The sequence below is a fragment of the Protobothrops mucrosquamatus genome, unplaced genomic scaffold (genome assembly GCF_001527695.2).
Source record: "Protobothrops mucrosquamatus isolate PMUCROS unplaced genomic scaffold, P.Mucros_1.0 scaffold1446, whole genome shotgun sequence".
Classification (NCBI taxonomy): domain Eukaryota; kingdom Metazoa; phylum Chordata; class Lepidosauria; order Squamata; family Viperidae; genus Protobothrops; species Protobothrops mucrosquamatus.
In genome coordinates, this window is record NW_015387626.1 from 231005 (window position 1) to 249870 (window position 18866).

Here is an 18866-nt window from a genome sequence, read left to right on the forward strand (position 1 = left end):
TTTGCTTCCCTCCTACTTACGAGAAAAAAACATTTTAAACAGATCTGGAACTAAGAAATAACAAACCCTGGGGTTTTTCCTTCTCCCTCCTGGGCGGGTTTCCTTGCATGCCACGCTAGGCTTAAGCTCATCTCCAAGGTCCCTTTTAACTCTGGCATTCTGTTATTTTATAATCCCAGATCAACTAATCAGAGGAACGGTTTGCCTCCAGAAATTTTGGGGGCTCCATCACTGGAGTTTTTTTAAGAAGAGATTGGACAACCATCTGTCTGGAATGGTAGAGGGTCTCCTGCTCAAGCAGGGGGCTGGACTAGAGGACCTCCAAGGTCCCTTCCAACTCCTTTATTCTGAACATCTGTGGGGTGTAACCCCATCTTTGCAAGGGTGAGGTGGGTTTTTTAAGAAAGGCTGAGGACAGGCCGCATTTATTTATTTATTTATTTATTTATTTATTATTTATTTATTAAATTTATATACTGCCCTATCTCCCTTACGGGACTCAGGGCGGTGAACAGGCGATACTAAAAACCACAATAATAAATAAATAGTTTCTGTTCTAAAATCAAATTAAATAACGGGCCTGTTCATTTTTGTGGGGTATGTTTTGGGGGGTGATTTTGTATTAGTTTGATGCGGTCCGGCCGGCGTGCCTTATCTACCCGGAAGTCCCGAGCCGCAAAAAGGCGCAGGTCCGCAACTGTACGTAGGTCGGGGGGTAGGTCATTCCAGAGGGCAGGAGCTGCCACAGAGAAGGCTCTCCCCCTGGGGGTCGCCAGCCGGCATTGGGGGAGAAGTCAGCGGTCTGGGAGGCACGAGAAGGGATGACTTCCTACCTTTGCTTGGCGTCTGTGGAAGATCCTTCTGAGCATCCTTTGTTTGATGCTTGAACATTTTCTCCGCTCTCTCTTCTGCTGTGCCTGGACTCGCACACCTGACGTTCCCCAGGTTGTTTGCAGGCGGTTTATAAAGCCGCGCCGAGTCTTGCCACAGAGGGTGTACGCAGAAGGCGTGGTCTCCGGAAGGAACTCATGAACGAAAGAGCTGATTCCTGAAACCCCAGAGGGCCAAACCAGCCCCCTCCCTCCCTCCATCTCCCACCAGATTCCACACCCGGTGGGGCTCTTCAGAGCACGAGGTCCCACGACATCTGCTTTCGAGTTCTTCTCACACTTTTAATTACGCCTGATCTGATTCTTATCTGAAGCCCTATAATCTCTTCTGGCTTTCTGGCTTCCCCAACTTCGTTGTGAAAATCCAGATTCAAAAGGTGAATGCAATTCGGGGCACATTGAGAACAGCCCATTGGCAAGGTGTTAAACCACTGCGGAAAGAGACCCCCTGCTGAAACAGGCTGGGTTGTGCATGCAAGTTCTGAGATCCCATCATGTCCTTGAATCCAGATGTTCACACACGTATTAAGTCTGCAAGCGGATGTGGTCTGTGCAGTCCCTGCACCCTCAATTAGGGACAGAAAATGGATTTCTCCACTCCAAATCTTCCGTTTGCCTAGCAACTCAACAGCACACTATTCTGGTGAAACATCGTTCCAGGCAGATGTGAAGGTGTGTTTAGTATTTTTCACGTGAGGTTCAGGTGACGAGCACTGAGGTTTGAAAAGCTCAATTGAGTGGGGAGATTTGGAGGGTTTCCCGAAAAGAACGGAGGCCTTGCCTGCACGTTATCTGCCCCTCGGAGTAAAGGAAAGGTTTTTGAGTTGCTTTCCAGTCTTGAGAAGCTAGAATTGGCGGTTTCTTCTCCAAGTCCCCAAGAATTTGGGTCCAGCAAACATGGTGGATCAAGCCTCAGCCCAGATATTTACTTACCTTCCATCTTATCAGTGCATTTTGAAATAATAGCACTTTTTGCGTTGATGAGAAGAGGGGAAAGCGAGAGACTTGCTGTTCCAGAAAGTCAAGAAGAGCACCGTGAGGGCATGAAACTGAGAAAATTGGAGATCTGCCTTGTGGCTTGGCTTCTTTTCTGGAGCTCAGCGTTTTCATTCGGTATCCTCGTTCCCCACAGCTGTAGATTATATTACCTCCATTCTGGCTAGGCTTTGCCTCTGCCTCCCGTCTGTGCTGCTCAGGATTATTAGCGATTGATTTTACCTGATTGAGCATCTCTGCTGCAACTACAATGAAAGGACTCTACCCTGCAACGTCGAAATCTAAACAGGAGAGTGGATGCAACCATTTGCTTGACAGCCAGTCTTCGGCCTGTTGGGATAATATTTTATTCAGTTCACACGTTAACAATCATTAAAACCCATTTCAGGATGTAACCCAGTACCTTAACCATGGTACTAAATTAGCTTTTGGGAGGAGCTCTTCCACCCCCAGATGTGGACATTCAGCCAGGTGAAGAGATGACCCTTTCTAACTTAAAAATACAACTTCGATGGGAAGGAAACTTTGTCGAAACGAGTAGTGCCTGGTTTTGATGGCTGGCGTCTTGGATTGGAACAAGCACGGTTAATTGGAGCACAGCCAGCAAAAGCAGATAAGATAAGATAAGATAACCTTTATTGTCATTTTTATACTGTGGGCACAATGGCACACATCAAAAATGAAATTTAGTGGCCCGCTCTCAAAGTAAAACACATACATGACACACACCTGAACATACTATGAACAACATAGACCCACATCTCGACATATACGTAGCAAATAAATATTAAATATTGTCCATCTGTCTTGCTTGAGGAACCAGCCTTGTACTTTGGCCCCCCCCAGACCCAGTTTCAGAAATGCTTTTTGTAAGCAGATGCAGCCACCCTTTGAGAGGGGAACAAAAGAGACAGCAGTAGCACTAGTAATAGCACTCTTAGACTTATGTACCGCTTCGTGTGGTATATGTCACAAGATGGACACCTTGTGCAGAGAGAAGATTGGTAAAGTAGGTCCGAGAAGAGAGAATGATAAAATTAAACTTGGAATATTGCACCCAGTTCTGGTCACCACGATGTAAAAAAGATGTTGAGACTCTGGAAAGAGTGCAGAGAAGAGCAACAAAGATGATTAGGGGGCTGGAGTGGAGCAGGAACTGCTGAAAGAAGGCTCCACACCCATTTGCACCACTCTGAGGACATGGATAAACCTCCGAGTGGCCTCAATGACTTTCTAAAACAGGGGTCTTCAAACTTGGCTCTTTTATGACTTGTGGACGTCAACTCCCAGAATTAGACCCCTGCTCTAAAAGAATGCAAATGACCATCTGTCTGCAAGGGATATATATGCTTCCATTCCCCATCATCCGGTCAGAGCTGAAGAAGCGAAATGTCTTCAAATAAAAACAAGAAAGTCCAGTTGCCTCTTGAAAAAGCACCTTTGGGACAACCATGATCTGGATGACTGAGAATCTCCATAGACATTTGTCTGAAATGGTATATAGGCCCCTATCTGGAGGGCGCAACATGGTGGAAAATGTTGAGAGGGGTCTCATGAAAAGTTATTAAAATCCTTATGATGGGGATATAAATATATTAGGCTTCTTTTGAAAACATCTAACTGTGGCTGGGAAGAGTTACAATAATAGAAAAAGGAAGAAATAGTTTCAAATTTGAGTCCATTTCTTTCACTGGGCAAGACACTATGTATCAGAGACTCTATTATAACATGTTAGCAGAATCCCTAGAAAAACAAAGCAAAGCCAAACAAATCAGTCCTGGGGTTTTGTTTTTTTTCTTAAAAGAAAAAAAGACTGAAAATAATAATAATAGTAACAAATTCAAAATAAAACCAAGGGCTGCCTGGCAAGATTGTGACAGAGTGGAGAAGGTGTAAACAAAAAAACAGAAAAAGAGCTTTGAATTTTAGGTGGAGGGGATGGCCCACCCACCAGAAGGGCAATCTGTTGCAAGAGAGGCAATCCCCATCATCCACCCCCAAGGCCAGCTAATGGGACCTGTAGTCCAAAGTATCTCCTATATACTGTACATATAACCATATTTTTTATTTTTATTATTTTTTTTGTATGTATTACATTTTCAGTTTTTTTTGTAAAACCAGTGAGCATTTTAAGCAGGGGGCGGGGAACCTGCTCAACATGAGCCAAAAAAAAAATTGTTGCAAGAAGGGACCATCCCTATCAACACCTCCCCACCCCGGAGGTGGCTGATGGGACTTGCAATCCAAAGCATTCCTCAGCAGAAGCCCAAAGTCACCCTCTGGATCTCTCCATCCTAAAAAGCACTGCTGCAAAAATGTTGGGGGTGTTTTAAAAACCGGGCCTCCCATGCACAGGGGGGGAGACCCGCTGGCTGCCTGACGGATGGGGTTTGTAGTCCCTAGGTGGACCTTGAGAAGAAGGCATTACACACACACACACACACACACCCAGCCTGGCAGCAGGCCTAATCGCCTTCACCTGTGCGGGCCGAAGCCCACCTGGCCGTGATGAGCCTTCCCGCGCTCCGCGGCCGTCTCCATGGCAACCGCCCCGCGAGCCTGGGGAACCAGCCGAGCCATCGCACCTGTCTTTGCGCGCGAACGAACGAGCGCGCGCCTCTCCCGCCCAGCGCCCTGGGGCCGCCTCGCGCGCTCCTTTCTGCACGCCCATCTCGCCCGTTGATTGGCTGCTCGGAAAACGCGTCCCTCGGATTGGCTCAGCGGCCTGTCCCCCTGTCCGAGAGGCGGGGGCATTTAAAAAGTCGGCGGGCTCCCTCAGGCGGAGCGCAGACGCCTCTCCCGCGTCTCTCGGGCCCCGCGAGGGTCGAGGCTGCGGGGCGCCGGGGGGGGCTAAAAAGCTTCTCTCTCCGGCGCTCCCGCGGCCCAAGCCCTCGAGCTCGAGGCCGGGCAGGGCCTTTTGAGCTCTGAGGTAATTCTAGCGGAGACTTTTCCACGGTGTGAGATGCCTGAGGGGAGCGCGAGTCCTTTAGCTGCTAATTAATAGCACCTGTAAAACGCCTCCAGGGGTGGCTGAGGTAAAAACTCAAGGGCGCTTTATTCGAAGGACTCCAATACCACAGAGGTCACTAAAGATACTTATTTCCCTCGGGGAACAACGCAAACCGCCGTGTCTGGAAGCCATTCTAGCCAAAGCGCAGGTTCTAAAAATTTTGGTGGAACCTGAGGTAATTTCAGCCATGTCCGTTTAAAAAAAAAGGACCAAACCACCACAGGTGAATAAGAGTTAGCTTTGGAGTAAAGTCTGAAGTTAATTTCAGCCACGTCCTTGCAGTAAGCGGAGGGAATTGTAGGCAGGTGCAGTTGAAAGGGCTAAATGACCCCAGGTGAACAAGCATTCAAAGTAGCTTAAAGGCAAAATGGCTCCAGTCCCTGGAGTTGCCCTTTCTTGAATAAAGTCAGTTCTTGGGACCTGGGGAAGTTTTGGTCAAGGCTCAAACCTTCAAAAGAAGCAAAGCATGTAGAGGACTAGTGGCTTCAGGTAACTAAAGGCAAAAGTTAACTAAAATGACTTCAGGTCCTGGAGTTGACCTTACTTTCTTGAAATAAAGCCAGCTCTTGAAGAATTCTTCAGGCAATTTTAGCCAAGGCACACATTTTAAAATATTGGTGGAGTCTGAGCTAATCTTCAGCCATGTCCTTTTAGAAGGACCAAACCAAGTCAGAATTAAAAATAAAGTATTTGGAATTACTTTCAACTATATTTGTGATCCTGCAGTGAGGAGCGTGGACCTGTTGAAGTCACCAGGGATCATCTTTTGTAAGGATTTGGAGTTTTGATGTATTCAGAAATGTCCTGTATTACCAAAATAAACTTCCAATGAAATTATTTTTGCACTTTTCATGAAATTTATTTTTGCTCTCTCTCTCTCTCTCTCTCTCTCTCTCTCTCTCTCTCTCTATCTATCTATCTATCTATCTATCTATCTATCTCTATAGGGTCTCCTGCTTGAGTAGAGGGTTGGACTAGAAGACCTCCAAGGTCCCTTTGAATTCTATTATTATTCTATTCTAAACTTTGCCTTGCTAGTTCAGATCCTTGTTGCCTAACCTTTCCAGCCTGAGATAGGAAGTCGATCCTGCAGCCTATATCTTGTTTGTTGATTCATCTAATCCCTTTGAAAAGACCAACTCCTCTAGAGTCATGTCAATCACGCCCGCTAAGCTCTTCCTGATGGGCACTTGTGGGCACCAGCCAATTGGTGTCCTTTGGTGACTCTGCTTTTGGAATGTCAGAAGTGATTGACTGGGCCTTACCTCCCTTCTTTCCTCTTTAATCTCTTTTGTTTAACTCTCCCTTCTTAGCCAGAGTTTTACCATTATTTTTAACTTCCTTGCCTCCTCCTGGCTCTTCCTAAGGTTTTTACCCATCTGCCCTCCCGTCCATTTGTTGGGGTGGATAGAAAACAGAGCCGTAGCCACCTGCATTTATGAGGCAGCATCGTCCTGAATGAAATGAGTCTTAGTCTGATCCATCTGCATTGCCACACCAGACAAGGGGGTTAGTCTAGGTCAGGGGTAGGTAACTTTGGCTCTTTTATGACTCATGGACTTCAACTGCCAGAATTCCTGAGCCAGCATGGCTCAGCTTGGAAACCTCTCCCTTTCCCCTCAGCATGGCTGGCTCAGGAATTCTGGGAATTGAAGTCCACGAGTCTTAAAAGAGCCAAAGTTACCTATCCCTGGTCTAGGTGATCTCCAAAGTTCTTTTTCCAACTTCCATGTTCTACGGACCTGGACCGTTCAAGTCCTGTGGAGGATGCCCAGGCAGGCGACAGTTGTTGGGTGTGACACTTTTTTTAACACAAAAGGCAGTCTCGCACATTCCAAAGTTCTGTCACCATATCAAATAAAAGGTTTGTTAAATTACTGAAGGTGGAACCAAACTGGCTTCCTAGTAAGGGTTCGGAGGGCAATTACTGCTTATTTTGGCTTTCTGTTTTCTTCTCCCGTAGATTAAAGGGCCAGAGACTTCAGAGCTGAAGACAAAAGTGTGAACACTGCTGGGAGGCGGGGAGCCCCGGGCTACAGACATTCAGGTTTCAGGCCGACACATTTCGTGAGAAACGGAGCAGCGTTCCCCTCCTTTGCCACCTGCCTCTAATGTTGTGGCCAAAGGGGTGAGGGCTGATGGCTTGTGATGGCTGGTGGCTACTCATTGTTATTGCACAATTGTCTACTTGGGTGGAGACGACGAGAAGAAATTTGGGTAGGCGAGAAACGCTTTGCTCTTGAAAATCCATTTATTTTTTTTAAAAGAACAGCGAAGCAGCAAAGATAAGAAATACATTATTGTATTTCTGAAGGCTTTTGCTAGAGGTAACGCTAAGAGGTTCCACGAAGGGCTCTGTTGCTTATTAAATCACAAACAGCCCCGTCTGTATTCCACGACTTCTGAATCAAAGGATTTCACACAGGCCCAAGAAACGAGGGATGAGCCTGTATTGCTCCAAATATAGACAGTCCTCGACTTACGACCATTTCAAAGTTACAACAGCATTGAAAAGAGACTTATGACTGACCCTCGCCCTTACGACCGTCGGTGGTTTTGGGCACGGGATCAAAATTTGGGCGTTTGGGCGACCAGCATGAATAATTCACGACGGTCGCAGCATCCTGGGTCACGTGATCAACGTCTGCGACCTTCCCAACCGACTTCCAACAAGCACTTAAGGACTGCCGGATGGACTGAATGTAGCAACCGTGACAAAAAAATGTGCGACTCACTTTGCAGTTGCCTTTCTTAGCAATGACATTGTGGCTGTAAGCCGAGGATTACCTGCACACAAGCGATACGATCATTGGCTTTGCTAATTCCTCCGCTACGGGGAGCCTTAAGACAGAAAAACATGGGTTTCACGCTCCCGTGTCTTCCCTGAGAAAAATTGTGGGCACAATTTATTGCCTAAAATATTTCCTTCTTGGTAAAAATGTGCGATTCCCTGGCTGTGCAGTAGCGAAAGTGGGGCGAAAGCGGGAATGTGGAGATGCTTAAAAATCCGATGTCAGAAGTCCCGGGGTTGAGATCGAATCACAGCAAAGTGGGTGCGGTGTGTGAGCGCCCCCTTGTGGCAGAACAAGGCATACCCTATCCGGAGGGAACTGCACACAGGAGCAGGCAAGGGAGAAGCAGCAGCTGAAGGAAAAACTGGTGAGCTGGAAGCTGGGGGCAGCGTTAGAGCCAGATATCGGAGGTGGTGTCGCCACCCGGGTAGCGGATCTCGTGGGCCAGGGCTGGCCCATTTGGCTCTTTCCCAAAATCTACTAAGAACTTTTCGTTCACTTTTAAGCCTCCTTTCTTGCTGTCCACATCGATTTGCAGCATGACGGAGCCTTCCCTGGGGGGAGGGGGGGAAGAAGATAAAACAGAATTTCACTATGTGTTTTTGAGAACAACCGCAGTTACGAAACTTGAAGTTGGACGGACTCTCCCTGCTCTGGAAGTCGACGCTGCAGACACACAAACGTAAAATGCCTTTTACATTTATTTAAAGTGTCCCTTTAAATTCCACGCTCGTGGTGAATTAAGGCCTAGCGCAGTGGTGGCGAACCTATGGCACGGGTGCCAGAGGCGGCACTCGGAGCCCTCTCTGTGGGCACGCGCGCCGTCGCCCCAGTCCTAGGCCTTCAGCTGCGTTTTATAAAACCTTTTCGCTTTAGGCCTCCGCCGCCGTGTGCAAAAAAAAAAAAAGGTTCAATCAATCAATTTTAACCTTGCGGGGAAAAAAAATCTTGCAAAATTGGAATTGATTGATTGAACTTTTTAGTCCCACCCAGTCTGCTGTTACCACCGCAGCCACGCCCACCCAATGGGCCACCTGACGATGCATAAGTGGGTTTTGGGTTGCAGTTTGGGCACTCGGTCTCTAAAAGGTTTGCCATCACTGGCCTAGCGATTCTAGCAACCTTCGAAAAACTACACCACACAACTTCCAGATTTATTTCTGCCTGTCTCAAGACCCAGCTTTGTGTCTGTTTTGAACAAGCAAAGGAAAAAAGCGAAGGGGAGGCCGTCTTACTTGACCATGTCTGGGTAGAACTGCTTATCCCATCCGCTGTAGAGAGAGGTGCTGACATACAGACGTTTTCCATCCAGGCTCAGCTGGATCATCTGGGGGGCACCTGGAACTCTCTTGCCCTGGGGTGAAGGAGGAGAAAACGGACGTGACCCAACTTGGGATGACTTGCCCAAGAGGCGGAGAAGGCTTTGAGCCAGAATTCCCCGGGCTGACTGGGGAATTCTGGGAGCTGAAGTCTACTAGTCTTGAAGTTGCCAAGTTTGGACACCCCTGGAGCAGAAGGTTCCTTCCCACCCTGTTATTCTGTGTGTTCTGCGAAGATGGTTTGGCTGCGAAATTTCCTGTGGAGCTGAAGGTCCCTTGCACAAATGCGAAAGTGAAATGGAAGGAGAGAGAGACTTAACCAAGAAAAAAAAAAAGTAAAAATAATCCAGGAGGGGGAAGGGGCCCAGTGCCTTGACCCACCTTGACGACGAATGGATCCGGCTGGCAATCCAGTTCTGGATCCTCAATCACTTTGACGGGACCCCCTTTGACAATGCTGCCTCCTACAAACACCTGCACGGGCAAAGACACAGCTGGGTGAGGATCTCCCACATCACCCGCAGAGTCAGTGACACCCCCCCCAGCAATGATGCACCCCCCCCTTCCTTCCCTGCCCCCTGTGTCTACCTGTCCCACCAGCTTGGGCTTCCGGCGGTTGGAAATGTCGTATTGGCGGATATCTCCGTGAAGCCAGTTACTGAAATACAGGAAACGGTCATCGAGGGAGATCAGGATATCGGTGATGAGACCTACAGGAGAGTTTTGTGTTAACAGGAGGCAGCAAGTTACAGGAGAAACCAACTTTCTCCCCAGATACTTGGGCCAAGTAGCAGATTTGCAAGCATCCGACAGAAATATTGACTTGCTGCATAAAGGCCCACATAGTTGGTTGAATAAAAGTTGCGTTGAAAACGGTCTTTACGCAACGACTCAATATTTCTTCCGCAGCTACCCACTACAAAACCCATGTCATGTAATGAATATGGAATCTGGCGAAGGTCACGACTCTCCCTGAATCCTCTAATAAACGATTAAAGGAGGAAATTAAAGAACAGGAACCCCTCCTGGCTCGGAGGTGAGATGCCGAAAGTTTATATTGAGCTAGAGTTTGAATTTAGCTCCAAAGCAAGACGGTGGTGTTTTCAAGTTCTTGTGGGTGGTGGTACACAACTCAGATCGATTACAAAAGCAACCAATATAAAGCTTGCTGGACTAGCCTGGCATTTCCGGCAGAAGCCATCCTTCGACCTTCTTGTTCGGAATTTGAATCACCTTCTCTGCTGCCCAGGTTCCTTCCTGAAGGGAAAAAAAAGCCAGAAGGGGAGGATAGAATCAAGATCACGAGAAGTATTAATACCACTTTACAATGCCTTGGTAAGGCCACCCTTGGAATACGGCATCCAGTTTTGATCACCACGATGTAAAAAAGATGTTGAGACTCTAGAAAGAGTACAGAGAAGAGCAACAAAGATGATTAGGGGACTGGAGGCTAAAGCATATAAGGAACGGTTGCTGGAATTGGGTATGTCTAGCTTAATGAAGAGAAGGACGAGGGGGGACATGATAGCAGTATTCCAGTATCTCAGGGGCTGCCCCAAAGAAGAGGGAGTCAAGCTATTTTCCAAAGCCCCTGAAGGCAGGACAAGAAGCAACGGATGGAAACTGATCAAGGAGAGAAGCAACCTAGAACTAAGGAGAAACTTCCTGACAGCTAGAACAATTAACCAGTGGAACAACCTGCCTCCAGAAGTGGTGAGTTACCCTTGGTATAGCCCCACCTACAGAATAACACGGTTAAGTGGATCTTGTTTGCTGATTAGGTGGTCACAAAAGGGGATCATGTAACCCCAGGAGACGGCAAGCGTCATTTGGCAAATATCCAAATTTTGATCACGTGACACCGGGGAGGTGCTGCAACCACGGTCGTAAGTGTGAAAAATGGTCGTAAGTCACTTTTTTCAATACCGTTGTAACTTCGAACGGTCACTAAACAAACTACTTTAAGCCAAGGATTATCTGAACTTACAAATTGACGTTTGGGGATGCGAGGAGGACCGGAAGGGGTGAATTTGTGGCCGAGTGGCACGCCTTGGCAATCCCTGATTTAGAAACTCCTACTCACAATACGATGGAATTTGGGTGGCCCAGTTGTGGCACACCAAGGTGACCTTGGCTGACTTCAGGTAGCTCAGACCTGTTGTGTGCTCTGGATGAGATACCATTCAAAATTCCTAAGGCTAGAGACTAAAATGGAGAATTAACCCCCTCCCAAAAAAATCCCAGAAAAATGCATTCTGCTAAGAAACTCCGTGGACATCTTTGGAAGTCAAGTTTGACTCGAAGGAAATGTTAGCTAGACCGCATTTTGGGGTCGCCTTTCTGCATTCCACAGTGCAAAGGAAAGCTCGTCCAAAACATGAAAATTGAAAAAAATGTGCCTTGCCCACTTAGCAACAAGTAGTTCTCAGGACCCTAACAATTCTAGGGAGTGGGGCCTACCACACCCCCTAAGTCTCTGAGAGGTTGGCTGTGTGCCCGTGGGCTTTTCCCAGAGGACTGTTCTTCACTCTGTGCTGCTGTCATTATTCATTTTTTGGGTTGTTTTTTTTTTTTTACCGGGGTCTTGTAGAAACGGTGGACGGCGCTGCTGAGAGCGCAGCCAATGTATCCCTCGGCCGCATCTGGGTCGTGGAGAAATCGGATTTCCAGCGGAATGGAGTTCTTGCCCACGTCGATCGTCTGGATGAATTCGTGAGTGGTCCAGTCCCACACGTTGATGTTTCCGCCGTAGCAGCCTTCGGAGGTGAGAAAGGGGGAAAAGTAAATTTGGTTAGTAATAGGTTTGCTTTGAGAGCTCCTTGATGCTCTCTGAGCTGAGTTTCTTGCAGATGTTTCTTGCAGATGTTTCGTGACCCAACTAGGTAACATCACCAGTGCTAGAAGGAGCATTTGCAGCGAACCCCACTGGCACTTAGGATGTTACTTAATTTGGGTAATGAAAGGTCTGCAAAAAACCACCAAGCTCAGAGAGCACCAAGTAGCCTCCATGATGTTGGCCCTCAGACCTCAATTCCTGCCAAGCTTTGCCCATTTCTTCTCCAATCCTTATTCTGGACCATGGAAGATGCTTCCAACCAGGTTCTCTTTGACCCAACGGCCTGCTTGGCTTCTGACCTGAGGATACGCGGTGCCTGTGGAACTACCGGAAGAGGCCTCTTGGAAGCCATGACAGCAGGTTCTCTCACCTTTCTCCAAATCGGCTGGGTTAAACCCATAGGCGAAGCACTTGGGCGCTCCCCACTCAGTGCTCATCAAGACATTGTGCCTGGGCTGGTACCAGAAGTCGTAGCCAAATGGTGGGACTTTGGTGCCTTTCTCCCAGTTACCCTTCACCTCAAAGGTCTCTCCATCCAGCAGCACAAAACCCCCTGCCGGTGAAAACAAAACATTATTTATTTGTTAAATTTATTTGCCACCCATCTCACCAGCGGTTTGGAAGAAAGTGAAGACAGGCAGCATCCAATAGGGCATTAAACGAACATAAATTCTTTCAGTGTTCTTGGAACAGAGGGTGAACGGCGCCGTTCCTCCCCCCCCAGAGCCATTGAGAGATTGCACAGAGATTGCACAAAGCTGAGACAAGCTTAGACAATATCTCCATCTGATTTCTCCCACTCAAATATTCTCAGGTAGAATTGGAATTGGAATGGAATGGAATAGAACAGAATAGAGAACAGAACAGAATACAGAACAGAACAGAATAGAATACAAAACAGACCAGAGTAGAATACAGAACAGAATAGAGTAGAATATTTTATTGGCCAAGTGTGATTGGACACATGAGTATTAGATATGTTGGCCACCTTGAGTTATTTATAATAATAATAAAGGCAGATTTAAAAAAAAAACACATAAAAAAGACATACCTTTTCCGTTGCCGGAAGGGTCAGCCATGGTGCTAATCATGATCTCACCAGTGCCCAGGCAATGTGTGGTGTGAGGATTTGCCAAGTTGCACTTCCAATAGAGGTCAATGGGCTCGATAACCTGCAATACAAGATTAGGCTGGAGAGGTGGACCATGGACAGACACACCCAGCCCTTCACCACCCAAGCTTTGCCCAGTGGTGGGCGGTGTGAGAAAGGAGATAGTTCTGTGAAGCCCCCTATGGAGGGGTCCCCAAAGGCCCTCTCAGCACCAGCCAGGCCCAGTGTGTACCTTATGGATCCTGGGGGCCCGCAGGTTGGTGCCGGTGTCGATCACGTATACCCGGGACGAGATCAGGCTGGGAAGAAGGAGACGGTTGCGCTTTTTGGTGGTGTCTCCGAAGCAGCTGCTGCAGGCGTTCCAGCCGGAATGGTGCAGCTCGTCGTTAACGTTGGGCATCGGCAGGCGGTGGATGACCTGCGGGGTGGCAGACCCCATTCGGGTCCTTACGGACAGGTCCTCAAAGGACCCCCAGTCCTTCCCCTGCCTGGAGAAGGGTACGGAGCCCCCAGTTGGATCTTGGTCTCCCTTATCATTGTGAACCCGGGGATTAGCCGAAAATCTTGGCTTTTCAACTGCTTCCTAACTTAGAACATCAGAGCAAAAGGTTACCATCTAACCCTGATTTATGTCCCAATCAACTCTCCCCCCTTCCCCGGTTTGCCAGGAACCCCAGCCGGTTTCCAAATGGTTTGAAAGGGGGTTTGGGCCATAATGATTAGCCAACATTTTTCGGAATGCAGAACTTTGGGTTTTCTTCTCCTCCCCCCCCCCCTGAAAAGATACCGGTAGGGATTAGGAAATGGGTTTGCACGGTTTGTCAATCAGGACCACAGGATGTCAGATACTGGCAGTGTTGCTGAAATAACCGTGAAAAGTGTCGTCCACAGAGAGAGTCCGTGGAGTAAGGTTTGAGCAGCTGCTCAAGATCAACTGGTGGGCCAGTTGTCCTGGATAAATCCTGAGGGACTGCAACCTCAGATTGATCCAGAGACCAAGGAAAGAAGGAAGGCGAAGAGAGGGCATCTGACCCGAAAGGAGATGCTCTGCAACTGGGAATTTTAGGCAGCAAGGAAAGGCAACTGCAGGGTTCAGATTTCCCAACAGACTGCAAGGAAGAGAACTGTTTTACTCTCAGCTTCTGAAAGAACCACAAAGTACCTGTATTGGGCAGCAATTTCTTCCTGTTCATGTGGCATTAAATCTTGAGAATCCTGTTCCCCCCCCCCCCAAGGCTTGATGGAAAAAGAGTCACCTAGAGGCCCAGGTGGGCTCAGATTCTTTCTAAGATTTAAAATATTTTTGCTTAAAAGGTGTGAGAAAAGCAGCAGTCGAAGCAAGGAGAAAACCAGGAGCTCCTCTCTGTGAATCATTATTAGGATATTGAGCTATGGTTAAGATAAACCAGCTCTGAACTCAAGATTTGAGCCCAGAGACTGAATTAAACCCACTTGGCAGTAAGTCCGGGATTTGGGGTCCACATCCACAGTGGCCAAATAATCTGGTTTTGCTGTTCCGGTGTTTCGGTAGATGCAAGGCAGGTAGACGATCTCTTCCCGTGGCCCTTTTGGAAGCGCAAAGGTGGTGAGTAAGTTACAGAAAGGAAAAGAAAGGAGAAATTAAGTAAGGAGGTTATGTTGGCCAATTTATTAATTAATGCCTCTAGGTGCTGCAGCCAGAAACGGGATGGCGATGAGCTACTTCGTTTCTTAATAAAGCATATTTGTTTATGAGCGAAACCTTTGACCAACTTCCCTCCCTAACTTGATTACAAATAGTCCTTGATTTATAACCACAACCGAGCCTAAAGTTCTGTTAATAAGCGAGACAGTTGTTAGGGGAATTTTGCCCCGTTTTACGACCTTTCCTGCCACCGTTGTTAAGGGAATCAGTGCAGTATCCCCTTACCTTTCATTGCATCCAGGGGGGTTTTGTATCCCGGCCCGCACTCTCCACATTTTGCTGCAATTCAGAACGAACAGGAAGAATGTTAAAAACACACAGAGGACATTCAGCTCAGGATATGCTTTGGAAACCCTGTGTCACTTTGATGGTGGCTTTTCTGATAAATTTCTCCGTAGCTTCGGAGAGGGGAATTCGAGGGCTGAATTCAGCTTCCTGCGAGTCTTTTAAAGATTTCAGGTTGCTAGTGCTCATGGCCTCAAGGCTATCCTTCTCTGTTGCCGCTGAGACCTCTGAGGCACAAACAGTGTGGTGCATGTTAAAAGAAATTATTTAGGTAGAATAAATTAGACAGCACGCCCTGGTTTCCTGGCGTGGATGCAGAATGAACTTTTGTCTTCTTCCTGACTCAGTTTGACTTTTTTGCATGGAAGAGGGTCAAAATATTCACCAGGAGTCAAATTAGGATGGGGAGACGTGGGTCGGTTTGGCTCAGGACTTGTAGCTGTGTGCCTTTCCCATGTTTGACACTGGTTGTGCACGGAGGGAGAAGAGGGGAAATGGCACGGAGGAGCAATTCCAGTGGGACCTTCTGAGCGGACTCACTTGGATTCCCCGAAGAAAGATTCTGGGCCTGGGTTTAGTCCAGACTTTTTGCAGCAGATGTTTCCAGTTTTCAGAGGAAAGTTGTGTGCTGCTGAACACACCCTTGCCATAAAATTTTATTTTCAGGCATGAAGAGTGGGAAGAATGTTTCATAAGCCTACTTGAGCAACTGCCCAGGGGCTGCTGCTGTCACGCAAGTGACAGACCATTTGGTGCGTAATTGCAAAACGATTGAGGATGTCCGTGGTTCTTCACATGATGCCTTCGGTATGTTTGGGACTTAACTCTCTAAATTCCCAAGTCTCTACTCCCTATGATCCTGGGAAGTTGGTCATTTTATGACCCCCATGGAGAAACTGTCCAATACCCCAGTCTTGGGGCTGGACATTTAGTCCCAGGTTTTGCCTCACCTATTTACCTCACCGGTTTCTTCATGTGGCATTGTCTGCTTTATCTCTGCATGCCTGGAGGTCAGGGGTAACCCTCCCTGCTTGCAAAACCCAGCATGCAGCCTTCAAGTAACTGTTGGGTCTTTTACACGTATTTTTTGTTGATTCTGTTGCAACAGAGCAATACAGCCGTGATTTGCCATACCGGCCTATTTGATTTAATAGGTAACAAATTAAACCGCAGACAAAGGAAAAAAATTATTAACGTCAAATGGCTTTATGGTAGCTGAGGATGGATCGAGACCGTCACAAACGGCAATATCCTCATGACAAAAGCTGGAGTTACAGTTCATTGTGCTACGATTGCCTTATTTTATTGGGCTTTGGCTTAGCATCTGCAAACCAGTCGACTAAGGTTCATTGCACAAACTACGAATTAAACAAGCCATAGCTTAATGCATTGTATAAACCCAGCCGTCGTACTTTTAAAGTAGCCAGCAGACAGTTGGCTGCAGACTTTGCATTCTGTCTCTCTATTTTTTTGTAATTTAATCTGGCGCTGCTAATAAATTACGGTTTTTAAATTGGATGGACTTCCTAATTGAAGCTTATGCAAGATAAGTAGATGTTGGTGATCAATTTTTCTGGAAACTGAGTTAGAGCGGGTCTCCTGAGTCTATCTTGCAGTGAAAGTAGCCATATTAATTGGCTTATTTGACTTGATTGAGTGGATACCAGAGTTGGGAAAATGCCATCTTAAAACCTTCAGCTACGACTCTGTCTAGGAGAGTCAGACAAATGTATGTGCGGGTTTAGCTGTAGAGAATGGAGTTTGCTATGTGCATGGGGTGGAATTTAAAAGGTTCAAAGGATATATTTCTGTTATATGAATATATATCCATTATGTAGTTTGTTAATCTGTTGACTGCCATACCTCTGTATGGTACTTATACCTTGGTCGAAAGGGTTCCAGTCCATAAATTGAATTAGTTCAGCTTATAATTCAGTTGGTTTTCTTGTAATAGACTAACACATTTATTTTTTTTAGAAACTCAAGTTTTACCCATCGTGAGCAAATCAGGAACACCAGCGGTATAGAGGTAATTTCTCTCCAACTTCTTCCTGTTTAAATTCGTTAACAAAGCTTTCTTGTTGCATAAGGCCATGTCAAGGTTATCAGATTTTATTTATTCAGTTTATATACGCCCATTTTCTGCTAAGCAAGTTCTCAAAGCCAGCTAACGAAATTAAAAGGAAACCAAAGGTTCAAGAAGCTAGAAGCATAAATTTAAATTAACTCAGGGTCCAGAGCCAGATGGGTGAAGGGGTTTAAGGAACCAAGCTGTTAGCCAAGAGACTCTGAGTTCTAGTCCTAACTCAGGCATGAAGCCAGCTGGGTGATTTGGGGCCAGTCGCTCCCTCTCAGAAAATAGGAAGGAGGAAATGGCAAGCCTTTTTGGAAAATACCTCCAAGAGAACTGCAGAGACCTGTCCAGGTGGTTGCCAGATGTCAAAGCTGACTCAGAGGGGCACATTTGATTTGAATTGTTCAGGAACATCTGGAGGCACATTTATGAGTTAACTCCAGGGAGGGCTTCCAATTCTCTGACCATTTCTTTTCTCCTCATAATAACCCGGTGAGGTTGCCCAGGCTGATAGTGACTGACAGACCTAAAATCACCTAGATAATTGCATGGCTGAGTAGAGATGGCACAGTGTTCAGCGTTTGCTTGCTCCCTCTATAGATTGGTACTTCAAACAAGTCATTTTTTTTCACCTTTGTACAACTCTCTGCTTGAATGCTCATTTCTCTTTACTAAAGACTTATATAAACAGCATAATCTTATACGTATTTATTCAAAAGCCAATCTCACTGGGTGTTTCCATGTAAGACCTTTTATGGAGCCATTGCTTTTCCTTATTCACAGTTTTCGTGGGGCGGTGGGGGGGGACTGGGAAGAGCACCTAATGTTTTCTCCAATTTTTGAAAGTGGTTTCCTGCTCCCCCACCCCTTCTGGATCATTTCCTAATACAAAAAGCAGTCTCTTAAGAGAGAAAGACAGAATTGCATACAATAATACTATTCAGCGCTGTTCTTTAGACCAGCTTCTCCCGTTCTCATATCCTGCAGAGGTGTTTGACCCCAAACTAAGAGAGATAAAATGCAAAATATTTGGAGAGACATTGTATACATTTTCCTGCTCATGACAGGGTCCTCCTGTCCTTGCTTAGCCATTGCTGAAGGAGCTGTCCTGGGGATTTATTTATTTTTTGGGTACAACAGTGGTCAGGAGATTCTAGAGGACACAAGACATCAGACGTAAAGGAATTTAAGGAATTAAGTTTCAAAATTTAAAAAAAACATGCCCAAATGCAGATAAACCAGTTTCAGATGAAGTTGGAACTACATGTGCTAAGCCAAAGTGCTTGTCAAAGAAAATAAAGGCACTTCCAAGCATAAATGCAGATGGTCAGACTGTGAAAAAACACGATTCTATGCATAAAAGCTGTTGCAAATAGTGGACTCCCAAGAATACATCTTTGGAAGTAAACATGTGTGAGTTATTGCTATCCTATTGCACTAAGAACGGATTTTCTTAGCAATGGGGATTTTTAGGGACTTTGACTGCACCAAAACCTCTAAGAAAGAAGTGTTGTTGAAAGAGTATAAGTTCTGAAATCTCATGGGCGCCTTGCCCCTCAAAAGCTAAACTCCCCCCCCGATGCGCGGTCTCCTGTCAAGCCATTTGCAACTCAAACTGCATCAGTGGCTTCCCCCAACTTGCAGAAGTGATAGAATAATTACTCTCATCTTTTCCTGAGCTTCCAAATTGGGAAAGTCTGAACTACCGCAGAAAATCCCGGACAAAGCATGGCTGTTTCTGCAGCTGAGTAAAAGAAAGTGGCCTGTCTCTGTCTTGTTTCGGCTTACCCATGGTGGTGGACTTGGGTTATTCCGGCTCTCTTCCCTCCAAAGAATTCAGACAAACGAAGAGGATCCTCCAGACCAGAG

The 18866-nt window shown here is 46.5% G+C and overlaps 1 protein-coding gene across 1 annotated transcript; it reads right to left on the bottom strand.

Moving 5' to 3' along the window:
* Nucleotides 1-7151: 7151 nt before the first annotated feature.
* LOC107292922 (methanethiol oxidase) lies at nucleotides 7152-18866 on the bottom strand. The gene is made up of 12 exons (XM_015822049.1): nucleotides 18786-18866; nucleotides 14864-14917; nucleotides 14407-14519; nucleotides 13187-13372; nucleotides 12895-13015; nucleotides 12214-12396; nucleotides 11585-11763; nucleotides 10185-10264; nucleotides 9596-9716; nucleotides 9389-9481; nucleotides 8924-9042; nucleotides 7152-8242 (listed from the first exon to the last, which is right to left on the bottom strand). The coding sequence occupies exons 1-12, from the start codon at nucleotides 18787-18789 to the stop codon at nucleotides 8080-8082; spliced, it is 1416 nt and encodes a 471-aa protein (XP_015677535.1). The 5' UTR covers nucleotides 18790-18866; the 3' UTR covers nucleotides 7152-8079.

Bases quoted from the DNA above. Each gene is read 5' to 3' on its own strand.
- LOC107292922 (XM_015822049.1), bottom strand. The intron at 12,397-12,894 runs GTATGTCTTTTT...TTTCACCGGCAG, and splicing joins CCCTTCCGGCAACGGAAAAG to GGGGTTTTGTGCTGCTGGAT. The intron at 9,717-10,184 runs CTAGTCCAGCAA...CTCTCCTGTAGG, and splicing joins CTTCTGCCGGAAATGCCAGG to TCTCATCACCGATATCCTGA.